The sequence below is a fragment of the Xenopus laevis genome, chromosome 8L (assembly GCF_017654675.1).
Source record: "Xenopus laevis strain J_2021 chromosome 8L, Xenopus_laevis_v10.1, whole genome shotgun sequence".
Taxonomy (NCBI): domain Eukaryota; kingdom Metazoa; phylum Chordata; class Amphibia; order Anura; family Pipidae; genus Xenopus; species Xenopus laevis.
Window position 1 is genome coordinate 81,742,256 of NC_054385.1, and position 22,807 is coordinate 81,765,062.

The window sequence follows — 22,807 nt, forward strand, 5'->3', positions numbered from 1 at the left end:
TGAATGCAAGTCAGACTGGGGAAGTATACTACTCCACAGCTCCTGAAGTTTCATGTTTTGGAACCAGAGGAACACAGAAGTAGCGCACAGAGTGAGAAGATGCAGGTACAGGTTTGGTTGGCAACATTTTGCTGGTTAGGGTTGGGTGCAGGTGAAGGTTTTACGGGTTAGGGTCAGGTGCATGTTGAGCTTTTCCTGACCTGCACATCACTAGATTGTGCATGAAATGCTCAAAGAACGTTAGTTCAAGGGGAAAGAGAGTCTCTATGTGTGCACCCTCCTAGGAGTTGCTGTTGTGAAAAGTGGTAGAGCAGTACTGTGTTTAAAGGAGAAGGAAAGGTTAAAACTAAGTAAGCCTTATCTGAAAGGTCCATCTAAATATACCAGTAAACCAGTAGTGCTGCTCTGAGACCTCTGTCAAAAGAAACAATGCATTTCTTTCCTTCTATTGTGTACACATGGGCTCCTGTATCAGACTTCCTGCCTTCAGCTTAAACCTCCTTGCCCCAGTGTGAGCATGTTCAGTTTGCTCCTCTTCCCCCCCCCCCCTTCTCTGCTCTAATCTGAGCCCAGAGCTATAAGTGAGCAGGGAGAGACTCAGGCAGGAAGTAATGTCACACCAAGCTAATACTGCAGCTTCTATCCTAAACAAGCTTTTAGAACTTTTTACTCTATGGTATGGTAAAACATTCTACTGTATAAATATAGCATTCTAGCTTGCACTATTGACGCTAATCTACTGGCTTTCCTTCTCCTTTAAATACAAATAAGAAAAGTGGTTTTGGAGGTTTTAAATCACTCTTTAAATATAATATACATTGCACTGATGAGGCTCTATAAATTATACACATATTTATGTGAATGTTTTTGTGGCTATTAAATATACAGTGGCATAGGAAAAATTTAATATTGTGCATATATGTACCAGGCTCCCATTACACTACTGAGTCTGTTCTTCTCACTCCTACCTGAAGAATGTTTAGATTTACACAGGGTCGGACTGGGGGGCCAGGAGCTGCTTCCTCAGGGCCCCCCCTCTGCGTGTGTGCACATGCATGTGAATGCATGCAAATGCGCCCGTGCGCACTGGAAGAGAAGAAGAGGTGCAAGGTGCTGATCTGGGCAGGGGGGGGCGGCGACAAATCACAGGGCCCACCGTTTTTTTCCCCGGTGTCCCGCCGGCCCAGTCCGACCCTGGATATCAAGCTGCACATATGACATTTGTCTTTTCTACTTCTCTTTTTATTGATTTGTTACACTAGATAATTATCATGAATTAATATAATCTATATACCTCATTAAAATTTTACATCAAATGTTGTATGGAGTGTGAGTTATACTTATAATAATGCTAATAGTAATTTGATAAAAATAAATGAAAAACCTGCCTTAATGTTAAATTTAATCATCAACATGTTCATGACTAAAATAGGTTATGCTTAATCTGTGATGCCTTAAAGCAAGGATTCTTAACCTAAGGTCCAAATACTGTTTAGATTATGATCCCCATTGATGATGTGATAATCTCTGTCCATAATAACAAAAAATATTTATTAAAAAAAGGCACATAGCTGGTTTAAATTTCTCATTTGCAAAGGCGATGCTTCAAGTTCATCTGGCTCCCTAGTAAAATAAGATAAGAAAAACGTCCTTAAGGAATTTTCATACTTGCATGTCACTGTAGATTATAGGCACTTCCTGGAAGGGCAGTTTGTAGATGCAGGGTCCTCTGTGTATTGAATTTCTAGCCATTATCAAAATGTACTACCAGCGAATGATGGAAAAGGCTGTCAATACTGATTGAATTCAAAAGCTTCCTGGCATCTAAACCATGGACCCAAGGCTTTCTTTAGTTTCTCTAGTTTCTCTATCTCTATGGACCAATAACATTTCTTCTGTCATGGAAATGATGTTGGACTTAGGGGTGGTATAAGAAAAATCAGTATAGCTGAAAATGGTTATGCAAGCTTATTCAGTATAAATATGGGTCTGTGTGATATTCTGCATTTTATATTCTGATAATATAAGATGATGATTACTCATAAGCTATAAGGCTCATTAGTAATCATTGTGAAATGTCTCCTTGCTCTCATATATAGAAATAGCTGCAATCTTTACAGGATCAGCCTCTGCTACCAATAAATTTCTCTCCTGAATGAATTGTCACCTCACTGAAGATTTTATAGAGAAAAATCTGGGGGGAAAGATTTTTTTTTTACATTTTTGTGTATGTGACTGTGAATTTCCCTTCTATGAAGAAATTATTAGCTATATATTCAATAAACTACTCAATATTTTTTTCGGTACACAGGAGTACACAAGATTACATCTACCTATAGAGTAATAATAATTCTTGGTGGAAGTATGATTTCATGTCAGATGGCGCTAGGGACATTTTTTTGTTTCAAAGACTGATACAATGAAAAGCTGTTTTTCTTTTTATCCATTGTATTTAATTTATATGTATATGAATATATAGTGTAATACAAGAAATGTAAAGGGAAATAAATAAAATATAAAAATATTTACACTACATTTCCCTTCCTCATTGAATCGCCCCGCTCCAGATTCTCATCCATCAACTTTATTTGAATTGTGTCCAATTATACCTAAAGCCTATATTTTCCTGTATGTTGCATACATTTTTACCAGTGCCTTTACTGAGCTAGTTCCAGTTCATTTCAGAATCACTTAACATTCCCCTGTGTTCCATGTTCAATTGTTGTCATAGTACTATATTTTACTACAGTCTTCTTACTTCAAATCCTTTATCCAGAGATACCAAGTTATGCTGATCCAGAAAGCAACAGCCAGTCTATATCCAATTATTGTCTATATCCCTCATTGGCGGAGGGTGTAGATAAATGACGCGTGGCATTTTTTTATCATAGTGTAACGACAGGTTACCCTGGTGGTCTAGTGACCTTCCAGCGCCGGCTCTCCTATGGCACGAACGGCACGCACTTCCTGGTTTTACAAGTCAGCGTGATGACGTCATCGCGCAATGGCGCGAAATTCAAAGTATTTAAAGGGCTTTTCAATGTAAACTCATTGCCCGTTGTCAGGTTCTATTTAGCTGGTTCCTGGCCTGTGTATTCTTAGTGAATCCTGTTTGATTATTCTGATATTGACCCTTGCTTGCCTGCTGACTATTCTGAACTCTCCAATCTGACCCTTGCCAGCCTGCTGACTATTCTATGCTCTCCAATCCTTAACCTAGCCTGTCTGACCATTCCTTGAACTCTGCTTGTGCTGGCCCAGTCAGCTTGACCACGCTTTATCGTCTGGCCTGTCTTCTGAGCTGTGTTGCCTTCCATCCTATCTCCTAATTGTGCCCCTTTGCTCATCCAGAACTCTTGCTAGGCTCCTCTACTATTAAGACCTGGTAGGACCCAATTAGCGGAGGGCTCCGCCTGAAGTTAAAGGCAGCTGCTACAGGCAGAAGCGGAGCTGAGACCAGGGAACCTAGCACTTGTTCTGGATTTAGGGGGCCAATCGTGACACATAGCAAATCACCCCATCCATGGGTCGCAGTGTTCCTGTATCCAAAATCCTAAAACTCTGCCTATCAACAAGTTGGATATCAAATCTTTGTAGTAGTTTTGCAGTAACCACTTTGGCCTCCATCTAGAGCAAAACACAACTTCAGTGGTACATACGCCTGCTCATAAACTATGTCTCCTGTGAAAGCACTAAGGAGGTTGTGTTTATTGTTTTTCTTTATAAAATGAAAGCTAGAATAATATTAGAACATAAAAGGAAAGATGTTGGGCTGGACACTGCAAAAACAAGGTCTGAATTGAAGAAGGCTTGGGACAGGAACAGAGATTTGTGAAATTACTCAGAACACTTTAAATGACACAATGTAAACAAGGACTCACATCAGATTACACATTATTTTAATATATTTGATGTCCATGCCAACAGAACAGAATAGCATCTACCAGTAGTGTGTCATAACCACTACAGTTTATATAAAACATTATTAATTTCCGCCTACCTGAGACTGCGTGCCCAATACAGGAATGAGGACCTAATGAAAATGGGAAATATATAAACTGACCAAACTGGACTGGCAGGACACCAGGAAAAGCCCTGCCAGTCCAGACCTGGTTCTTGCGTGGAAGCCTTAAGTGGCTTTTGAACTCCCTCCCTGGCCCCTGGTGAGGCTGAAAGAAAAAGAAGGTAGGCATGGGGGCTGGGGAGGGGGGGGTTGCGGCTCAGGGAGAAGGCCAGTGGGCACTTTGCGCCTTGGGTCCTATGCTGAAACTGATGCCTGTATTGGGGCAGAGGAATATACTGGAATTAGTGGAATCGCAGATACCTCTCACTAAACTTTTACAATCAGTGGCTTCAGATCTGAAAGACTTATTTTGGTGCATCAGGGCTGAATCTGTCTTAAAGTTCAGTGGTTCCTCTAAATCCCACAGAGGCGCCTGAGAGGAGCGGGGTGGCAAGCGTCCCCGCCAATGGCACGGTGGGCTTTTCTCTGCTGCACGGCTAGACCACCAGAGAGGTGAGTTGTTACATACAGCCACATTCCACTATTCCACTTTATCTCTTATAAAAACCTGCCTTGCAGGTTGCACTGAAGACTGCATAGAGATTTCAGCACAGTTTGGATTTTTACTTATTGGAGAATAATATAAGACAAGCAGACAACCCATGCAAAAATGGAGAATTATGGTGGAATCTGTAATTTATTTGAAATTGGGTGAACCCTGTATTTTCCTTTTTTTGCAAGGGATTTTCCCTTTAAAAGGCCTCAGCAGTAACTGGAGACAGCATTTGCTGCAATTGTACTAAATTCCTTCCGGATTGGTGTGAAAGCCCAGCCCACTGTCCTGCCCTTCCAAGCTTGTCTTAATGTCACACAGAACACACAAACAACTCTCTTGAGTACTGGCTCACACAGTGACTCTTATCGGCTGGGCAACCCTCCTGCTGCTGGCACTGGCTCTGATCTGCTTCCTCCTGTACTGTGGCTATATTCAATATATTAATATGAAGTATGAGCACATCCCAGGACCCCCCAGAGACAGGTGAGAAACTGTGTAAGAGGGCTGTATAACAGAAAATCCTCAGTACACTGCTACATGTCTCACCCTGCAAAATATATCTGTTATATATAATGTAACAGAGAAATAGCAGTCCCTTGTACAGGGAGGAAATACTGTCACATTCAGTTGTTTTTATCACAACATCTAGAGATCAGAGAAGTGCCTGTTGTTTCACTGAATTCTTTGTTTTCACAAAATCTTACTACACGTTGGAGAAATGACAATTTATCTCTTCTAACATTGTTGCTTTCCATGAAAATCTGTTAAAAGACTGTTTCCCCTGGTGACATCTCTTCCCTTGTCCTGACATTTAAGGAAATATTGCTATTAAATTAGCTCTGAGAAACTGAATAAGAACCACCTGCCCAGTGCTACCAGTTACTGACCATAACCATTTCACCATTCCACCATTCCCTTGTCTTGTGCTAATGTTACTTTTTATTACTTAACTTTCTATTCACACCCTCTCCTAATCACATTCCAGATTCTCATTCAAACTGCCTGGTTGCTTGGATATTTAGCTAAAATTCCAAACCGGAGAGCTGATGAACAAAGTATTCATTTCGAATTATAGTAAAGATTAGCGCCGCTTTTTGGCTGTTGCTGCTTTTAAAAGTTTAGAGATGGTGCAGGTCAAAGGGGGGCTGCATCCCTAATGCAGAGAAAACTGTTGCACTCACTGCACTAGCAGAGCTAGTGTTAACCAGCCACTTGCTGCAAACATTTTTATAGAATATTACTGTCTACATAATAATTCATATAATGATAAACTAAATCTGAATGTTTCCTTCCTAATCAGACACAACCATCAGCAACTTAAAAAACTTAGCTCTAAGAATTTGTACTATATTGCTATATATTCAATGTATACTTTTATTGCAACACAACTGTATGTCTTTGTTTTTAGCTTTCTTTTGGGACATTTACCGACAATGCTGCGGTTGACGAAAAACAATTTGCTGATGTATGATCATTTTCTGGAATTGTAAGTCACTATAAACATGATAAGATACCGTTGCCTTCTGCAATTATCTGTGCCCTGAGAGTACCTGACATTCATAGTCCAATGAATCATCCTAAGTCTATAAAGGTGATTTGCTCAACTCCTTTTATATTTTAAGACCATGATGGTATCATCTATCTATTCTGGTTTCTAACAATTTTGCATATTGGGCTAAATATAAATAATTAAAAGTTGTTGTCTGATGCATATTCTATACTAATTGTTTTTCATGCCACATTAGTGCCATACTCAGGGCCGGGCCAAGGTATTTTGGCACCCTAGGCAAGAGCTTCAATCAGTGCCCCCCCTCCCTCCTGCATTATCATTTCTCACCTTACAATTCATATTGCCCCCTGTATCTGTGACTGCAGCCATCATGTTGCCCCATGTACCTCTGCCATCACCTATCATATTGCCCCCCATTTGTACCTGTGCCAAGGGCAGTCAATTCCTTTAGATTGCCCCCAATCTGTACCTGTGCCAGCAGCAGCCAAAAATCGATCACATTGCCCCCAAATACGTATCTGTGCCAGTAGCAGCACAAAAAAAATTATATTGCCCCTATCTGTTTACTTGTGCAAGCAGCAGCCAAGATATTGTCCACAAACATGTACCTGTGCCAGCAGCTGTCAAGAGGGAGGAGGAAAGTGCTTATGCCCACAGTAAGAATAATGGGCAAGAGGGGGTTGAAACGGGCAACCTATGGCAACCAATCAAATTGCTGCTCTCATTGTTCTACCTATAGCTTGTGAAAAAAGCTAATCCCTGCTTGGTTACTATGGGTTGCTGCCCATGTGCAAATTTGCGCAGGGTTGATAAATAAACCTCACAAAACTGTCAGCTGGCCCTGGAAGAAGAGAAAAGGCCGGCAATACAAGTAGCACCCTGAAAATTAGAGGGGGCATCATTTTTGTGACTTTAAATTCTATGCAAGTTGGCAGCCCTATTGTCAGAGCCAATAGGGAGTCAGAGCATAATTACATTGCTATATACATACAAACTACGTTTTTTTTCTCCATTCAAAATTATTATTGTATTATTTCAAAATATCGACTGTTTCTTGTTGTAGTATTATTCTGCCATCGCACAAGGTACAGTTGAGAAATGGTATATACAGTAGAGATACTGTTGCACTTAGAATTCGGTAGGTTCAATATCGCTAACAGGCAGAAGTGGAATATTTGGAATACTTTTTGTTCACCCCAGGAAGAATCCTGTGAACGGCAATGTAGGTGGTGGGGAAAAGCAATGCAGACTTTGGCTTTTTGCTGAGAACTGGTATGTGGATAATAAATCTGCTCCTGTGCCTGCGCTAAACCCATGTCTTTTATGTCTGCCTGATGTGTGTTATCTGCCGGCTTAGAAATAATCATCTCCAAGGACAGGTATTAAACTTGCCTTGAGTCACTCCTCAAAGCCCGCGTGTGAAAGGTTTCCAACAGGGGAAGCTCCAGCCCAGTGTAAGAAGTTGAATCACATTGTGCAATAAATGTTGCCTATACATTTTATATTACGTTTCTTACTCGCAGCCTCTGTGCTCTCTCTCCAAAGCTTTCCGGTCTCCTTCAAGTAAAGGGCTCCTACCTCGCCTCCCCACCATTTGCGCTGAGGATGCGCGAGTGCACATGCGCAGAAGAGCCGAGGCATCATAAGTGTGTATGTGCGAGATAGCAGAGGAGCCGCGAGTGTGCATGCGCCGAGGAACAGAAGCGCGCATGCGCACACTCACTATGCAGAACTGCTGGTCCGAGCTAGGGGAAGGCTTCAGAAGAGGTACTTGCCTGGTGCCCTTCTGCCTTTGCTCACTAGGCAGGTGCCTCTTCTGCCTACCCCTAGTTCCGGCCCTGGCCATACTCTCTTGCTTATCTATGTTTGGTATGGTGACTAAATGACCAGGTCTTTGGTCTCCAGACTTGGCATTAATTGGCTTGTGCAAACTCCTCTGAGCAGGTGCAGATACCAGGCCTAATGTGGCAATGGTCAGAAGGAATTTTTCATCTTCCTTGCGATTACCAGATATTGATTAGGAGAGCTTTATTTTGGTCCTACAGGAGGGCCTTTCTGAAGTCATGTGCCAATATCAGCCTGTGAATTGCTAGCACAGTCTGTAACACACAATATAGAGGTAATGCTGTACAACTTTTTAAATGCAGTGGTTAGATTATTTGACATACCACATATCTAAGGTCCAGGTTCTATTAAAATTAATTTATGTCATTCAACGATTTAGTGTTGCTCTTAAGTAGGCTGGGGGACATAAAAATCCCTTGGAGAGCCACATCTTGCCTGCAGTCCTTCAACTGGACAGCCCTGAGATAGAGGAAAAAAACCCATAAAAGAGTAGATTATACTGTAGGTCTAAACAAGCTGCAATGCATGTATGTTGTGTGTGCAACTATACATGCCTGCATTATATATACTTAATTTGAACCTATCCTGGATTGCAGAGTTTACATATCACTTCTGACTACAGCTACTTCACAGTACACCTCTGTTTTATTTACAGGGTTCAGAAGTATGGTCCAGTCATTCGTATTAATGGATTACATAGGGTCGCTGTACTTGTTGTTAGCCCTGAAGCAGTGAACGTATGAACTCACACAACCTTTTAGTATGTAGTGAAATAGAGAACTTCTTTCCAGATCACTGGGCATTGTCACTGGTCTTCAATCACATTTCCTTTCAAAGAACCTTTCTGGCACGTAACATTTACTAAGTGAAAATGTATTTATAATGGGTTAAAAGAGAAGAACTTATTTACAAACAGCACCATTACTTGTTCCGTACAGCACTACCGTTGCAAGAAATATCTCTACTTTTGATATGGGTGCCAGGGGTACATGGCTCACACAGGGATTTTGTGTATTGGGTGCTAATCAGTACAGGGAACAGGGACATAAAACACAAGAAAACAAGTAAATTTTCATTTCTTGCGTTTTGAAGTCTGTATTTTAGGGTGGAAAAACTCAGAGAACAAACCAATTAAACAGCTGCATGTGCCATGGCCCTAATGCTTACATTGTTATGGCAGTTGTGAGTCACATTTCTGTTGTGCCATACTGTGCCAACAGCCCAATGTAATGTGCAGTATTAACTGCTGGAGCTGTCTTCCTTGCTTTGCCACCAGCAATTCCTTATTGAAACATTTATTATCTTAGTAGGGTTGCTACCTTCTATGGGAACAAAATACTAGCCTATATGTCAGTGGACCGAACTGTGCACACAACAATCTTTTCTCTCCACCTCAAACACAAAATGTGACATTATTAGAAATGCAGTAGGACTTGCTGTTATCTAAAAGTTCCCCCAGATGTCACCATCTGGTCTTGTAAATGAAAGATACTGATTAATGAAATAATTGTTGGCAATAGATGGGATTAGTGTTATTCAGCAAAATGCAAACATTCTCAGTAACACAGCACGTTTTATTTTATGTCAAATTAAAATTCTCAATAAGTATGAAATGAGTACTCTGTCCACTATTATATTATGCACATGTATAGTATCTCTTATCTAGAAACCCAATATCCAGACAACTTAAAATTATGGAAAGACCATCTCCCGTAGAGTTTTCCTTTGCCCTGTAATAATAAAACAGTACTCGGTGGTAACTAAACTGTATAACTCCAAATTGGTGGTATAACAATCCTATCGAGTGTATTTAATGTTTAAATGTTCTCATGCAACAGTTGTAGGATAGGAAGGAGCATAACAATCCGCAGACTTGGCTGCAAAATTCCTTTATTATCACAACATGTTTCGGATCATCATGGATCCTTTTTCACTTGAAAAAGGATCCATGATGATCCGAAACATGTTGTGATAATAAAGGAATTTTACAGCCAAGTCTGCGGATTGTTATGCTCCTTCCTATCCTACAACTGTTGCATGAGTACAAATTTTGCCTGGCTGATGTGGCCTGAGTAGGAAAGTGAGCTACACAGGTGGAGATCGTTTGGATAAAACTACATTTTTGCATTTAATGTTTAAATGTTGTTTAGCAGACGTAGGGAGATCCAAAATAAAGAAAGATCCCTTATCTGAAAAACTTCTGTTATTTCTTTGAAAACTATTTTGTTTCCTTTGTTTTCAGGAACTTCTCATGTCACCAAAATACAGCAAGGATAAATTCTATGATGTTATGGCCAGCATGTTTGGAGTGAGGTACGTAACCAGCACAGGGGTAGATTGGAACATATGTTATTATCTTTAAATTTACATCCATTTACAGACAGCTCATTCCAGGAACCTTAATCATAAGCAAGCAAACATTTACTTTAAAATATTAAACATGTTGTTAAAAAACAAACAATTTGGAATATGTTTTTCATTATGCACAGTATGGAAGGTAATGGATTGGGTTGGCAAAGCTGGAGCAGTTACTGAGCTGCTTGAAACTGCATTTTAAGGGGCACACTGGGCACACTGGGTGATTCGGGGAGATTTATTTGCCTGGTGACTAATCACCTGGTGTTTGCGGCGACTAATCTCCCCGAACACCTTCCCTCTGTCTTGCAACGGCTATAATGAAAAGTCGCCTGCGCTAAAGCACACGCGTCGCTTCGTTTTCCGGCGTTGCCCGAAGTTGCCTTCGGAATACGAAGCGCCACATGTGCCATGCCGCAGGTGAGTTTTCATTATAGCCGGCGCAAGACAGTGGGAAGGTGTTCGGGGAGATTGGTCGCCGCAAAGATGAGACGATTAGTCGCCAGGTTACTAAATCTCCCCGAATCGCCCAGTGTGCCCCTACCCTTATGGTAATGTCAGGGTAATGGAATGAGTTTAAATTTTGGTGGCCTTGTGGGAGAAAAGCTTGTATTTTGGGATGAAAGCCTGAAAGTAAACCTCTCATCTTCTACTTCCTTTAGGTTCATGGGGAAGGGTTTACTGACTGATCGAGATTATGATCATTGGCATAAACAGAGGAGAATTATGGATCCTGCTTTCAGCAGAACATAAGTGAATATCAATTTTTTACAAGAAAATTGTTTTCATATTTGTTCATATTATTTCATCCTGGTGCTCACGTTGCCATAGTATTTTTACTGTATAATTTAAAAAGAAAATGAAAATTTCTGAAGAAAATAGTTTATCTCTCAAATTCCTGCGAATTTTATAGTTTGCGCCAATGCACAGTGAATGTAATAAAACTTCTTACTGAAAAAGTTATGACACCTTCAAGCACTTCTTAAAATTGCACAATAAAAATTCGCAATACGCAATTAAAATTCGCAATGTAATAACAGTTTAAGGAAGAATAATACATTGCAGGATGTGAAGTTTTATTACCTTATTGGTGAGAATTGTTTTTCTCATTGCGACTTATATTACAGTCCCCTTTATATGTTATCAGGTTTGTCTACATGTATTTTAAAAATCCATTGTTATTGGCTAGTTTTTCTACCAGTATATAAAACCAAAATGGCCAAGAAACAGGCAGGTCTGTTTATGGGCATTATTTTGTGGGCATTATTAATAAAAATGTATTGTCATTCTTTTTTTTCCTCAGTTTTTGCCTATGTAGCTACGTGATGGGGTTAATGGGCACCTTCAATGAAAAAGCAGAGGAGCTGATGGAGAGACTAATGGAGAAAGCAGATGGAAAGTGTGAGATTAAAATGCATGGCTTGCTCTGCAGTCTGACATTGGATGTAATTGGCAAGGTAACACTTCAGGCAATAAAGGAGAATTCAACCCTTTAGCAAAAAAACTCTACCCTCCCCACACCACGTAGACCCGGAAGATGGCTGCATGGAAGTCCGATGCCTGAACCTGCACTGAGGGGTAAGTAAAAAGTTAGGGGCATTTCCCCGGGGGGCAGTTAGGCTGGGGGGCGGAGGGAGGGGGGTCTAGGTGGGGTGGGAATTGTAGGGGTTTTTTTTGCTAAAGAGTTGAATTCTACTTTAAAGGGGTGGTTCACCTTTAAGTTAAATTTTAGTATGTTATATAATGGCCAATTCAAGTAACTTTTCAAATGGTCTTCATTTTTTTTATTGTTATAGATCTTTGCCATCTTCTTCAGAGTATTTCCAGCTTTCAAATGGGGTCACTGGCCCCATCAAAAACAAATGCTCTGTAAGGCTACAATTATATGTTATTGCTACTTATTACTCATCTTTTTATTCAGGCCCTCTCTTATTCATAGTCCAGTCTCTTATTCAAATGCATGGTTGTTAGGGTAATTTTGACCCTAGCAACCAGATTGCTGAAATTGCAAACTGGAGAGCTGCATAAAAAGCTAAATAATTAAAAAAATATAACACTCGCTCCATCATACTAAAAGTTAATTCAAAGGTGAACAACCCTTTATTGATTATCACTAAATTGTGGAATTAGCCCATAGGTATAGGAGCACAAACTTTTTACATGCAGTAGCAGCTCAGAACCCAGCTGCCAACTAATTACTTGGAAGGAAAAATTAACCGTATCTCAACTAGGCATCCCTGCCACACCCATTACTAATATTTATGGTGGTCCTTTACAAAGATTGAATTAGTATATTATGTGAGGAGCACACTTGCTGCTATACTATAGGTATAGGGCGATAATACCCTGCAGAATTTTCAAGCTGTGTTTTGTTGCTTAATTCTCTGAATTTTTTCAGAGTGATCTAGTTTAACTCCCAACAATATTTTCAAAGATGACCCCATTCTATTATATTTTTGTACAAAGGAACCATTTTATAACTTTAAGATGCAGATTTATCAAAATGTGAATTTAGAGCTTCATAAATAAAAACCCACCCACATTCACTCCATTGGGATTTATATAATTGCATTTATGAATGGGTGCGTTAGAAATCACCATTTCATAATAACAGTTCTAAAAATCCCATAGGAATGAATAGAATGTGGGCACATTCTCATTTACTAAGCTCTAAACTCACATTTTGATAAATCTGCCCCTATGAGTCATTCTCAGGGAGGCAGCCAACCCCATTTACACTGTAAAATATAGCAATCACAGCCCTCATTTAAGAGGGTGGTGACATATACTGGTAGACTTTTACTTAAATAAAGTATATAAATAAAACAGTACCATGCACTTTAGCTTTGACCCTCTTCATAATTTACACGTTGCTTTTGGAATGGAACTGAATTCCCTCAATGATGATCAAACGCCGTTCCCAAGAGCTTTCTCATTGGTTATGAAGGGTATAGTGGAAATGAGGAATCCAATGGTAAGGGTAAGCATTCTGTAACAATTAGAATCTCTGAGTTCTCACAATTGCTGAAAGATAAAGAGACTTCTCTGGTTAGGATAGATGAGCCACCTTGAAGGGAATTGTTACTGTACCTATTTGGTTTGACCCTGGTTAAATATGGAGAAAACGTGATGGCCAGGACTGGGAGGGGTTATCAATGTGACAATTGAAGTCACCTAGAATAATTGACGGGCTGTCAGAGCATAGGAAAAAAGAGAGCCATGATTCAAAGTCAGAGAGAAATGTGGCAGGAGATTTAGCAGAAGGTGCCTTTCAATCTCTCAGTATCAAATATCAAGAATCGCCTCATTTTGTATTTTTTCTGCAGCTTTAGAAAAAGAAAGTAATGCTTAATAAATTAGCCCCAAACCTTGTACCATAAAGCATTGTTTGTTCAATTTAAAAAGTCTTATTTTCAGCTGTTGAAACTCAGAATGTATGATGATTAATGTATGACAATGATGTGAATAAAGTCTATTTATTTTTCAGGCCAAGAAACCACTGCCAACCAGCTGTCATTTGTAGTAATGGAATTGGGGCGGAATCCAGAGATTCTAGAAAAGTGGGTCTAGAGTTTTATGTAATATCAAGTAATAAATAGATATTGAAAACAGTGCAATAATCACTATGGGGCAAATATTATAAGGCTAATAAGCATATCTACCAGTTACTTTTATATTATGGACTCTGCTGTGTATTTATTATTTACTTTGCTAATTGTTGCTCTCCAACAAGAAATCATAAGTACCATATATGTACTAGGTGCAATGATCTTTGGATGCAAAAGTCTCCCAAAGCCTCCCCAGGCTAGCAATACTTAGGCAGTACTGTTTTCATTTGTAATTAGTCTGTGGAAGGATTGTGCCAGCCCCAGCCCAGTATGACCGAAACAACTGCCCAGCTTCATATTCTTTGCATCCTCATTGATTATTGCATCATTTTCACATAACTATATATGCAACATTGGCTTTAGTTTGTGATTATTTTGGATTGGCAAGCTTTTATTTTGCCAAATATATAGCCACTGTGTTTGTATCATATTGGAAAAAAAATATTGTTCTTTTTAAATATGCCTATTCAGAGCCCAAGCAGAAATAGACAAAGTCATAGGATCAAAGTGAGACATTGAGTATGAAGATCTTGGCAACTTGCAGTACTTGTCCCAGGTACCGTTAACACTTCAACAGCAATTTTATGGAGTGGCCTGTGCCATGCAAGTACCATGCTCATCAGGGAGGTCAAAAAGTTAAAACAGAAAATAACTTGAGCCTGGTAATATGGCATTTAATTCAGGCAGGGATGCTATGCCATTACAGAAATGTGTATACATTATGTTGTGTAATGGTGTTGATGTAAGAACACTTTTTGCAGAGTGCCAGAAGTTCTTTATGATGCTAACAGTGCATTTACCATATATACAGTGTGCAATATAATCCACGTACAAGAGCAGAAACAAGGGTAAACAGCTTCAGCTGTTAGGTAGTGTATGTTGGCAAGTAAATCGGGAGAAAACTGAAGAAAATCAAATCATGTATATTGTTATTTTTTATTTAATACTAATACTGCTGAACATGTGAAAGTTATTATCACTCATTGATTTATTGGTTATTTATTACTTAATTTTAATGAGAACAATTGTGCAAATGTCTACATCTGCATCTATCTCCCATACAGGTACTAAAAGAAAGTCTGCGCTTATACCCTACAGTACCAGGCTCATCACAGTGGCTTAAAGAGGACATGATAATAGATGGAATTAAGATTCCAGCAGATGTAACTATGACGGTAAGGTCAAAGTAGTCTGGTGCTGCTTTTCTAATCTAAATTGTGACAAATCTATATCTTTCATTACTATGCGTTATACTTCACCTGCATATTCTGTGGTACTTTGCAGAGATTTTATCAAGTCCGGACTGAGAATTAAAATAGGCCCTGGCATTTCAGCTACACAGAGGCCCAATCACCCCACAGAGAGGCCCAAACAGCCTCCACCAGCCCACTAAATAGTGACTTTCTATGGCATCTCATAGCAGCCCCTCTGGCATTTGCCAAAACCCACAAATTGCCAGTCCGGGCCTGGATATATCATGTACACTAGTGTCTCTCCTAATACATCTTATCCATGCCATATATACACACACTATGGTCATCAGGAGCCTATTTGGAGTGTGTGAAGAGAGCAGAGCACCCAAAAGAAACCTACTCCTGCACAGGTAGAACACAGAAATTCTGTGCAGATTGTGCCCTGGCTGTAACAAACTCCAGCGCTGCATGGAAGTAATGCTAATCAGTGCACCACTGTCTAATATGCACCTGTTATCTGTGAGATAGACAGTCCATTGTGAGTCAGTCTGCAATCATTCTGTTTACCCTGAAAATTAGTTGAGTAGATGTTAGTAGTTTAAACTATCCGTAATCTCTGTAGATGTGTAGAAATTATATTTAATTCAACCATTCCTGCAGATCGAAATCTCTGTTCTGTCCTTTTACAGTTAAACTCTTATATCATGGGAAGGATGGAGGAGTTTTACACAGATCCACTTACCTTCAACCCAGACAGATTCAGCCCTGATGCACAAAAGTAAGTTATACTAGGGACTTCAGGTCTGAAATTCCTACCAATCACTTGCATGGGAACAGTAGAGAGCTGCCCTTCGATGCTCAAAGTGGGGCTGGAATTTTGAAAATTAAGATTCCTGCTCTTCATAATGAATAAGTTCATAATGCCAGCACTATGAAGACCAGACAACTAATGTATCTAGGTCTCAGGATCCCAGAGGGTTATATTGCACTACTATTAAGGAATGGTGGGACAGGGCAAGTCAGTAAAATGTCTAATTATGGTGTGCTCCATGTCATTCCATTTAGAGGGAAGTTCACTTTCAAATACACTTTTAGTATGCTACAGAGAGGTTTATTCAAAGGAAATTTTAAATTTGTCTTCATGTCGTTGGTTTTAAATTTTCTGCCTTCTTAGCAGGGAAAAAACAAACAGATTGAATGTAAGCGTTCAGTTTAATTATTTTTATTGCTTATAAGCCTAGATTGGCTTCTGAAAACCCCATAACATGAAATTAATACTTAACAAGGCTATTAACACATATATTATATAGTAACAACAAAACATTTAAAAATTATTTCACTACTGTGTGTAGTTTCTACTACTACAAGTTTCTAAATTAGGATTGTAAAGACCATTACCTACAGTTGTGGCAGAGTAATTCTCATGTGTTTCTACAACAGAATTGAAAATAGAAAAATGGGAGAAATTATTTCAGTTTAAATTATGTTTTTAAGCGATTTTGTATTACCGTAAGCTGTTGTCAGGGGCATATTCAAACTTCTGCATTATTAAACAGCAAGTACTTGCCCTGCAAACATAAGTCTTGTGTGCCGGTGAATTTCTCTCTTTTGGCTATATTTGAGGTCGCCGAACCCTCTATCATTGTGCACCAAGCCACTAATAGTGGGTGAAGTAAGGGTGTGTATAAGCTTCATATGTTCCAGTATCAGGGGTGTAGAACACAAATTATTTGAAATAATGTAATTGCTACAAAAATCACTTTCCAGCTCAAAAATGTCTCTTCTTTCTTACAGATGGAGGCCAAGGTAGCAATGGCAAAGCTCCTGCAGAGATATGAGTTTGAGCTGGCTGAAGAACAAAGTTTTAAGATTTTAGACACAGGGACTCTCCGACCCATGGATAGGGTCATATGCAGACTGAGGCCTCGAACAAGCAATAAGGCAGCTGCACCAAAATAGTTATTATATCAATGATATGAAATAATATCAATACTTTCCTCCATACAAAAGCAGACATATGTTGAGTGCATTGAGGGAAAATACAAATATGTGTCTTTCTTGTGTGTCTGACATATAGCTTAAAACAAAGGTTGAGCTGATCTGAAAATGCATTTTGTAGTCTATTCTAATGTAAGAAGCAGTGTAAAAAAACTGCAAATGCACACACAACATGCTGCATTTTAAGCTTATTTTACACCTAAACTCAATGCACAGTTTTGTGAATATGCCAGATTTTATTCTGCAAAGCCTTGCTTTCAGATATTGTCATGTGGTGTATTTATGCTACACTTGTTACACAGCTTCATAAACAGGAACCGTAAATGTTGGTTCCTCTGATCTCCTCCTGAGCTTATTATTTCATGTGCATGGCATCCTGGAGGTTGTACTAGTGATATGAAGTTTGATTTGAAAACCTGCATTGATCTGTAGGTTGACCACGGTTGGGTGAGTTCAGGTTGAAATTTGGCCAAATATTTTGGGTAAGGTGCAAGTCAGAATGGGGAAGTACACTAATACACTGCTCCCAAAAATGCCAAGTTCCAGAGTGAGAAGATGCAGGTACGGGTTGGCAACATTTTGCGGGTTAGGGTGCAGGTGAAGCTTTTACGGGTTAGGGTCGGGTGCAGTTTGAGGTTTTCCTGATCTGTACATCACTAGATTGTGCATGGAATGCACCAAGAATGTATGTTCAAGGAGAAGTCTCCATAAGTGCACCCCCCATAGAGGTGTTGTTGTGAAAAGTGGTCCATCAGTACTATGTTTAAAAAATAAGAAAAGTGGTTTTAAAAGTTTTAAGTTACTTTTTAAGTTAAATATACATTGCACTTATGAGGCTCTATAAATTATAGACATATTTCTATGAATGCTTTTGTGGCTATTAAATATACAGTGGCATAGACCCAGGGAAAAATCTGTATTGTGCATATATGTACAAGGCACCCATTAAGCCACTTGGTCTGCTTTCCTCATTCCTACCTGAAGAATGTATAGATATACATGGTGTACATATGATATTTGGCTTTTCTACTCTTTTTATAAATTTGTTGATAATTAACATGAATTAACATCATTTATATACCCCATTAACTATTTAGATCAAATGGCGTATAAAGTGTGAGTTATATTTCTAATAATGCTAATAGTAATTTGGTAAAAATAAATGAAATATCTGACTTAATATGAAGTTTGATCATCATTTGATCATTCATGGCTGAGATAGGTTATGTTTAATCTGTTATGCCAAAAGGCAAGGATTCTTAACCTTAGGTCAAAATACAGTATAGATGATGATCCCCATTGATGATGTGAAATCTCTATACATAAAAAAAATATTTATATGCTCAATAGCCTCATAGTAAATTATCTCTATGCTTTTAGCAGCAGTGAGAATCCAACAATTTATTGGGATAGTATTACTCTACTACCTTGCTACTTAACACTATTTTGTAGAAAGGGTTATTTAGGAACAATGATAATTTTTATAATCTGTGCTTGAGTTGAGTAAGATTAAGTCACATGGCCAGGGCCACCATTAGAAATCATGGGCCCATACAACAACATTTTTGGGGTCCTTGGCCCTGCCCACCCCAGCGCCCAAGCCCCACCCCAGATCCCACCCATCCCACACCACAGTTAAAAGACCACACAGTCATAAGTGCTAAAAACGGTAAACCTACCTCCACACACCAGTTATAAAAAGCCATTGATGGTCAGGGCCCCCCATATGTTAAAAAAAAAATGTTGGCGCCAGGGCTCCCCATAAAAGTTTTTTTTAAAAGAAAAACATTGGCGCCAGGGCCCCCCTTACAAGTTAATATTTTTTAGAAAAATATTGGTGGCAGGGGCCTATAGAGTACTAAAATTATACATTGGTCGTTATGGGTTTAAAAAAAAGAAAAAAACCCACACATTGGTGTTCAGTCGGACTGAACTCGTGGCTTCAGGACTTCAACTTTGGCTCCTTTTGGGACTTCGGGTCTTTTCGCGGCTTGGGCCTTCACGTTCAGCTCTTTTCGTGACTTCGGGTCTTTTCACGGCTTCGGGACTTTGGCTGTTCAGGACTTTGCAAGAGGCGGCACGGCATCGGTGCTGTCAAGGGGGGCCTAGCTAATTCAAAAAGTGCAGCACAGCCAGGGCCCCCCTTTAGGCTTGGGCCCGGTACAGGAGTACCCCCTGTGCCCCCCTGATGGTGGCCCTGCACATGACAACAACCTCACATAGCTGTGGCAGGAGTCATCTCCAGGAATTGAACTATACTTGTGAGAGGTGGGGGAAAATTATTGTTTGACTCTTTCTTTGCTTTATTTTGGTATTCTGCTGCACATTATGGGTCAGATTTATCAAAATGTGAGTTTAGAGCTTAATTAATAAAAACTCACCTAAGTTCTATTCATTCCTATGGGATTTTAGAACTGTATTTATCAAATGGTGAGTTCTAACGTTCACCAATTTATAAATATAATTCTAAAAATTCCATAGGAACGAATAGAACGTGGATAACTTTTATTAATTAAGCTCTAAACTCACATTTTGATAAATCTGCCCCTATATGTTACTAATGGTGGAGGAAGGGGAAGTTGCAAGACAATTTTAATCAGAAGTGAGATATGTGGCAAAGTACTGCCAGTGTTGTTGTTTTTCTGGCCGTGAAAGGATATATGCTCACAGGGAAGTCAATATGATGCCTTCCTCTACATGGACCTGAGGGCTCTGAGGTATCTAATGCATAGAGTACATTCTGATCTTATTATGCCACTATTCATTATACTGACACTTGAGAGTCGGTGTCCCGTTAAAATAATATATGACTTAGAACACATAACATTTGCTATTAAATAATTATAGTATAAATGAGTTTTTTTTATATAACTGATTTAATTATTGCCTTTTCTTTATATGTTTATTCTATTGGGGTAATCAGAATCCTAACATTGTATAACCAGTTAATGTGTATTACTGGTCCATAAGTTTGTGTCCTGGAAAAGAGAAAGATAATTATTGCAAATCACCAGTATGACAGATTTAGGGATTAAAGGGGTTGTTGACCTTTGAGATATGTAGAGAGTGATATTCTGAGACAATCTGCAATTGGGTTTCATGTTTTATTACTGAAAGTTTTTGAGTTATTTAGCTTTTTATTCAGCAGCTGTTCAATTTGCATCTTAACCAATCTGGTAACTAGGGTCCAAATTACCCTAGCAACCATGCATTGATTTGAATAAGAGACTGGCATATGAATAGCAGAGGGCCTGAATAGAAGGATCAGTAATAAAAAGTAACAATAACAATACATTTGTAGCTTTACAGCACATTTGGTTTTTTTAGAAGGGAGTCAGCGAAGCCCATTTGAAAGCTGCAAAGGGTCAGAAGGAAAAAGGCAAATAGCTATAAAACTAAAAAAATGAATAATGAAAACCAATAGAAAAGTTGCTTAGAATTGGCCATTCTATAACATAATTAAGTTACCTTACAGGTGAACCACCAATTTAAATCATTTTCTTTAGGTCTAGATTCAATTCTGTTAGGATGAACAGCGCACATTGCATTGACTGATAAAGGGGAATTCTGGAGCTACTGCCACCTCAAAGTTGGGTATAGCTCCAGGATATCCACAGCAGTATGCCCCTTAAAAATTGTGAGAAAACATAATTTTGAGACACTACAAGAAGTATTGGCACCTCACTGCCACAATTACACTAGAATTGAGGGAAGAAATGCTGCACTGACATTGATGCGCAATTCCAGTCAATAACGTCTCATCCTAAGAATCCATGCAAGGACACAATCCTTACGTGGCTTTATTAAAACACACACTGCAGTACAAATCTTATGTGGTGGGTGTACTGTACATGTTTCTTGAAGAACTGCTCAGCCCTTCCTCAAGTCCCGGGCAGTTTGGCAAGAAACGCTTAAGTCCAGTACACCCACCACATAAGAAGAATTGTACTACAGTGTGTGTTTTAATAAAGCCACTTTTGAAGATAAGGATTGTGTCCTTGCATGGATCTCCGGAACATCGCCCATTAATGCGGGAGTCTTTACTGCAAAAGAAGTGTACAGGCGTGAAGTAGCCTGCGTCTCACGAGGGCAGCGTCTGGAAAGACACTGTAAACCAGGTGAGCTCTAATGCGGTCCACATCATATTTACTTGTTCTATATATATTTACTTGTTCTATATATATTTACTTGTTCTATATATATATGCAATGGCAGTGTACATTTTTCAGCAATGGAAGAAAAAGTTCATGAAGAGCGTGGGTTCAAAATTTAAAGTTGCTTATTTTAAAGTCATACTTAAGTTCATTGATTTTGATTGTTCTTAATATAGACAGCATATAGCCAAAAATAAAACTGCAACATAAAAAATATAATTACTGCATTTATGGTAAGTATATATATAGCGAGACATAAGGTGCACACACCATAGACAGTTGTTTCACCTGGGTGCCTGAGCTAAGAAATAACACAAGCAATGCAGAAGAACGGCACTCACAGGACTTGCTGAATCAATCTTCCAAAGGTTTATTTTGCTCAACGTTTTGGTCCCCCACAGGGACCTTCATCAGGAATCAATCAGTGTTTGTGTTTATTGAAGAAAACAGCCTTTATTTTTGTGTACATTACTGCCAGCTAAAATAAAAGTCATTTTCCATTACAATAATGATTTTGCTGTCTTGACAATTGCTCTGTGGGAACCTCTTATCTGATTATCCATTATCCAAAAATTGATGGGAAGGCCATCTACCATAGAATCCATTTTAAAGGGGATGTTCACCTTTAACAAAAAACTAAAGTATAAAAAGTATAATGGCAGTCAGCAACAGCACTTAAAAATCTTATAAAATGCTTGATTTTCAAAGCTCATTTAACCTCTGTTCTAAATGTCAGTTTAAAAAAGAAGAAGGAAAGAGCCTCTATGATGCAAACATTAAAGCACAAGTTCTTGAACCCATCGCTTCCCTTATTAAATCTTATTCTGCAGTGACATAAATAGCATCAGCTAGAGTGTGCTAGTGACCCCCTCTGTGAGCAGGTGCTTCATCCCAAGAGCATCAGTAGTGTGGCAAACTCGGAGGTTAATATCATTTAACCCATACATTTTTAATAATGGGTGAATATTGTGAATATATTTAAAATAGTGCAAAGGGTAATTGGTGTGAAGGTCAACATCTCCTTTAAGCAAATTTTTTAAAAAAAAATAATTTCTCAGCAATAATAAAATAGTAGCAAAAATCCATATTGGTGGAAAAACAATTCTATTGGGTTTATAAAAATGTTTAAATGATTTTTAATATAGGTATGTTTATCCAAATGACAGAAAAATCCCTTAGCCGAAAACTCACTGGTACTGAGCTTTCCAGATTATAGCTCCTATACCTGTACTAGAAACAGATGGATACTGTACCCAAATTCTTATCTTTGGTGCTTACTTTTTTTTTACACTTCAGGGCCTACATGACGTGTTGCAACGTCATTATTCGTTCAGAAAGAAAAAAGCTTTGGGTACTTTCACTAGCAAGTAGTAAAACTGCTGTAATAAAAACGGTATAATAAAAGATCCAGGCAATGTGATATTGGTCTGTAATGGAAACATCATTCACAATGCGAATAAATGTTCGCATTGCAAACAATATTGCCTTTGCGAACATTTTGAGAACCCTTTGCCCCTCATGCGACAGTAGGATAGTTGTCAATTTATAGTTTGTGCGCAGCATATGTAATAAAACCTCAGCGAAA

General features: G+C 38.9%; 1 protein-coding gene and 1 long non-coding RNA gene across 3 annotated transcripts; both read left to right on the plus strand.

The window, feature by feature from the left end:
• Positions 1-5,677: 5,677 nt before the first annotated feature.
• On the plus strand, positions 5,678-11,843 carry LOC108704883. Of its 2 annotated transcripts, none has more exons than XR_005963433.1 (4): positions 5,678-6,045; positions 10,157-10,227; positions 10,932-11,022; positions 11,573-11,843. It is a non-coding gene; the product is annotated as an uncharacterized LOC108704883 (long non-coding RNA). The 2 variants fall into 2 exon arrangements; XR_005963434.1 differs by having other exon boundaries at positions 5,679-6,045; positions 11,588-11,843.
• A 461-nt stretch (positions 11,844-12,304) lies between these two features.
• On the plus strand, positions 12,305-18,663 carry LOC108704879 (cholesterol 24-hydroxylase-like). The gene is made up of 4 exons (XM_018241584.2): positions 12,305-13,829; positions 14,942-15,052; positions 15,760-15,848; positions 16,865-18,663. Exons 1-4 carry the CDS (start codon positions 13,716-13,718, stop codon positions 16,878-16,880), a joined length of 330 nt encoding a protein of 109 aa, XP_018097073.1. The 5' UTR covers positions 12,305-13,715; the 3' UTR covers positions 16,881-18,663.
• Positions 18,664-22,807: the final 4,144 nt, after the last annotated feature.

What these genes read in the sequence shown, in the direction of transcription:
- LOC108704879 (XM_018241584.2), top strand. Translation starts at nt 13,716, where the DNA reads ATGTATGACAATGATGTGAATAAAGTCTATTTATTTTTCAGGCCAAGA. An exon ending in AATCCAGAGATTCTAGAAAA is followed by an intron (nt 13,830 to 14,941) that starts GTGGGTCTAGAG and finishes TCTCCCATACAG; the next exon opens with GTACTAAAAGAAAGTCTGCG. An exon ending in CAGCAGATGTAACTATGACG is followed by an intron (nt 15,053 to 15,759) that starts GTAAGGTCAAAG and finishes GTCCTTTTACAG; the next exon opens with TTAAACTCTTATATCATGGG.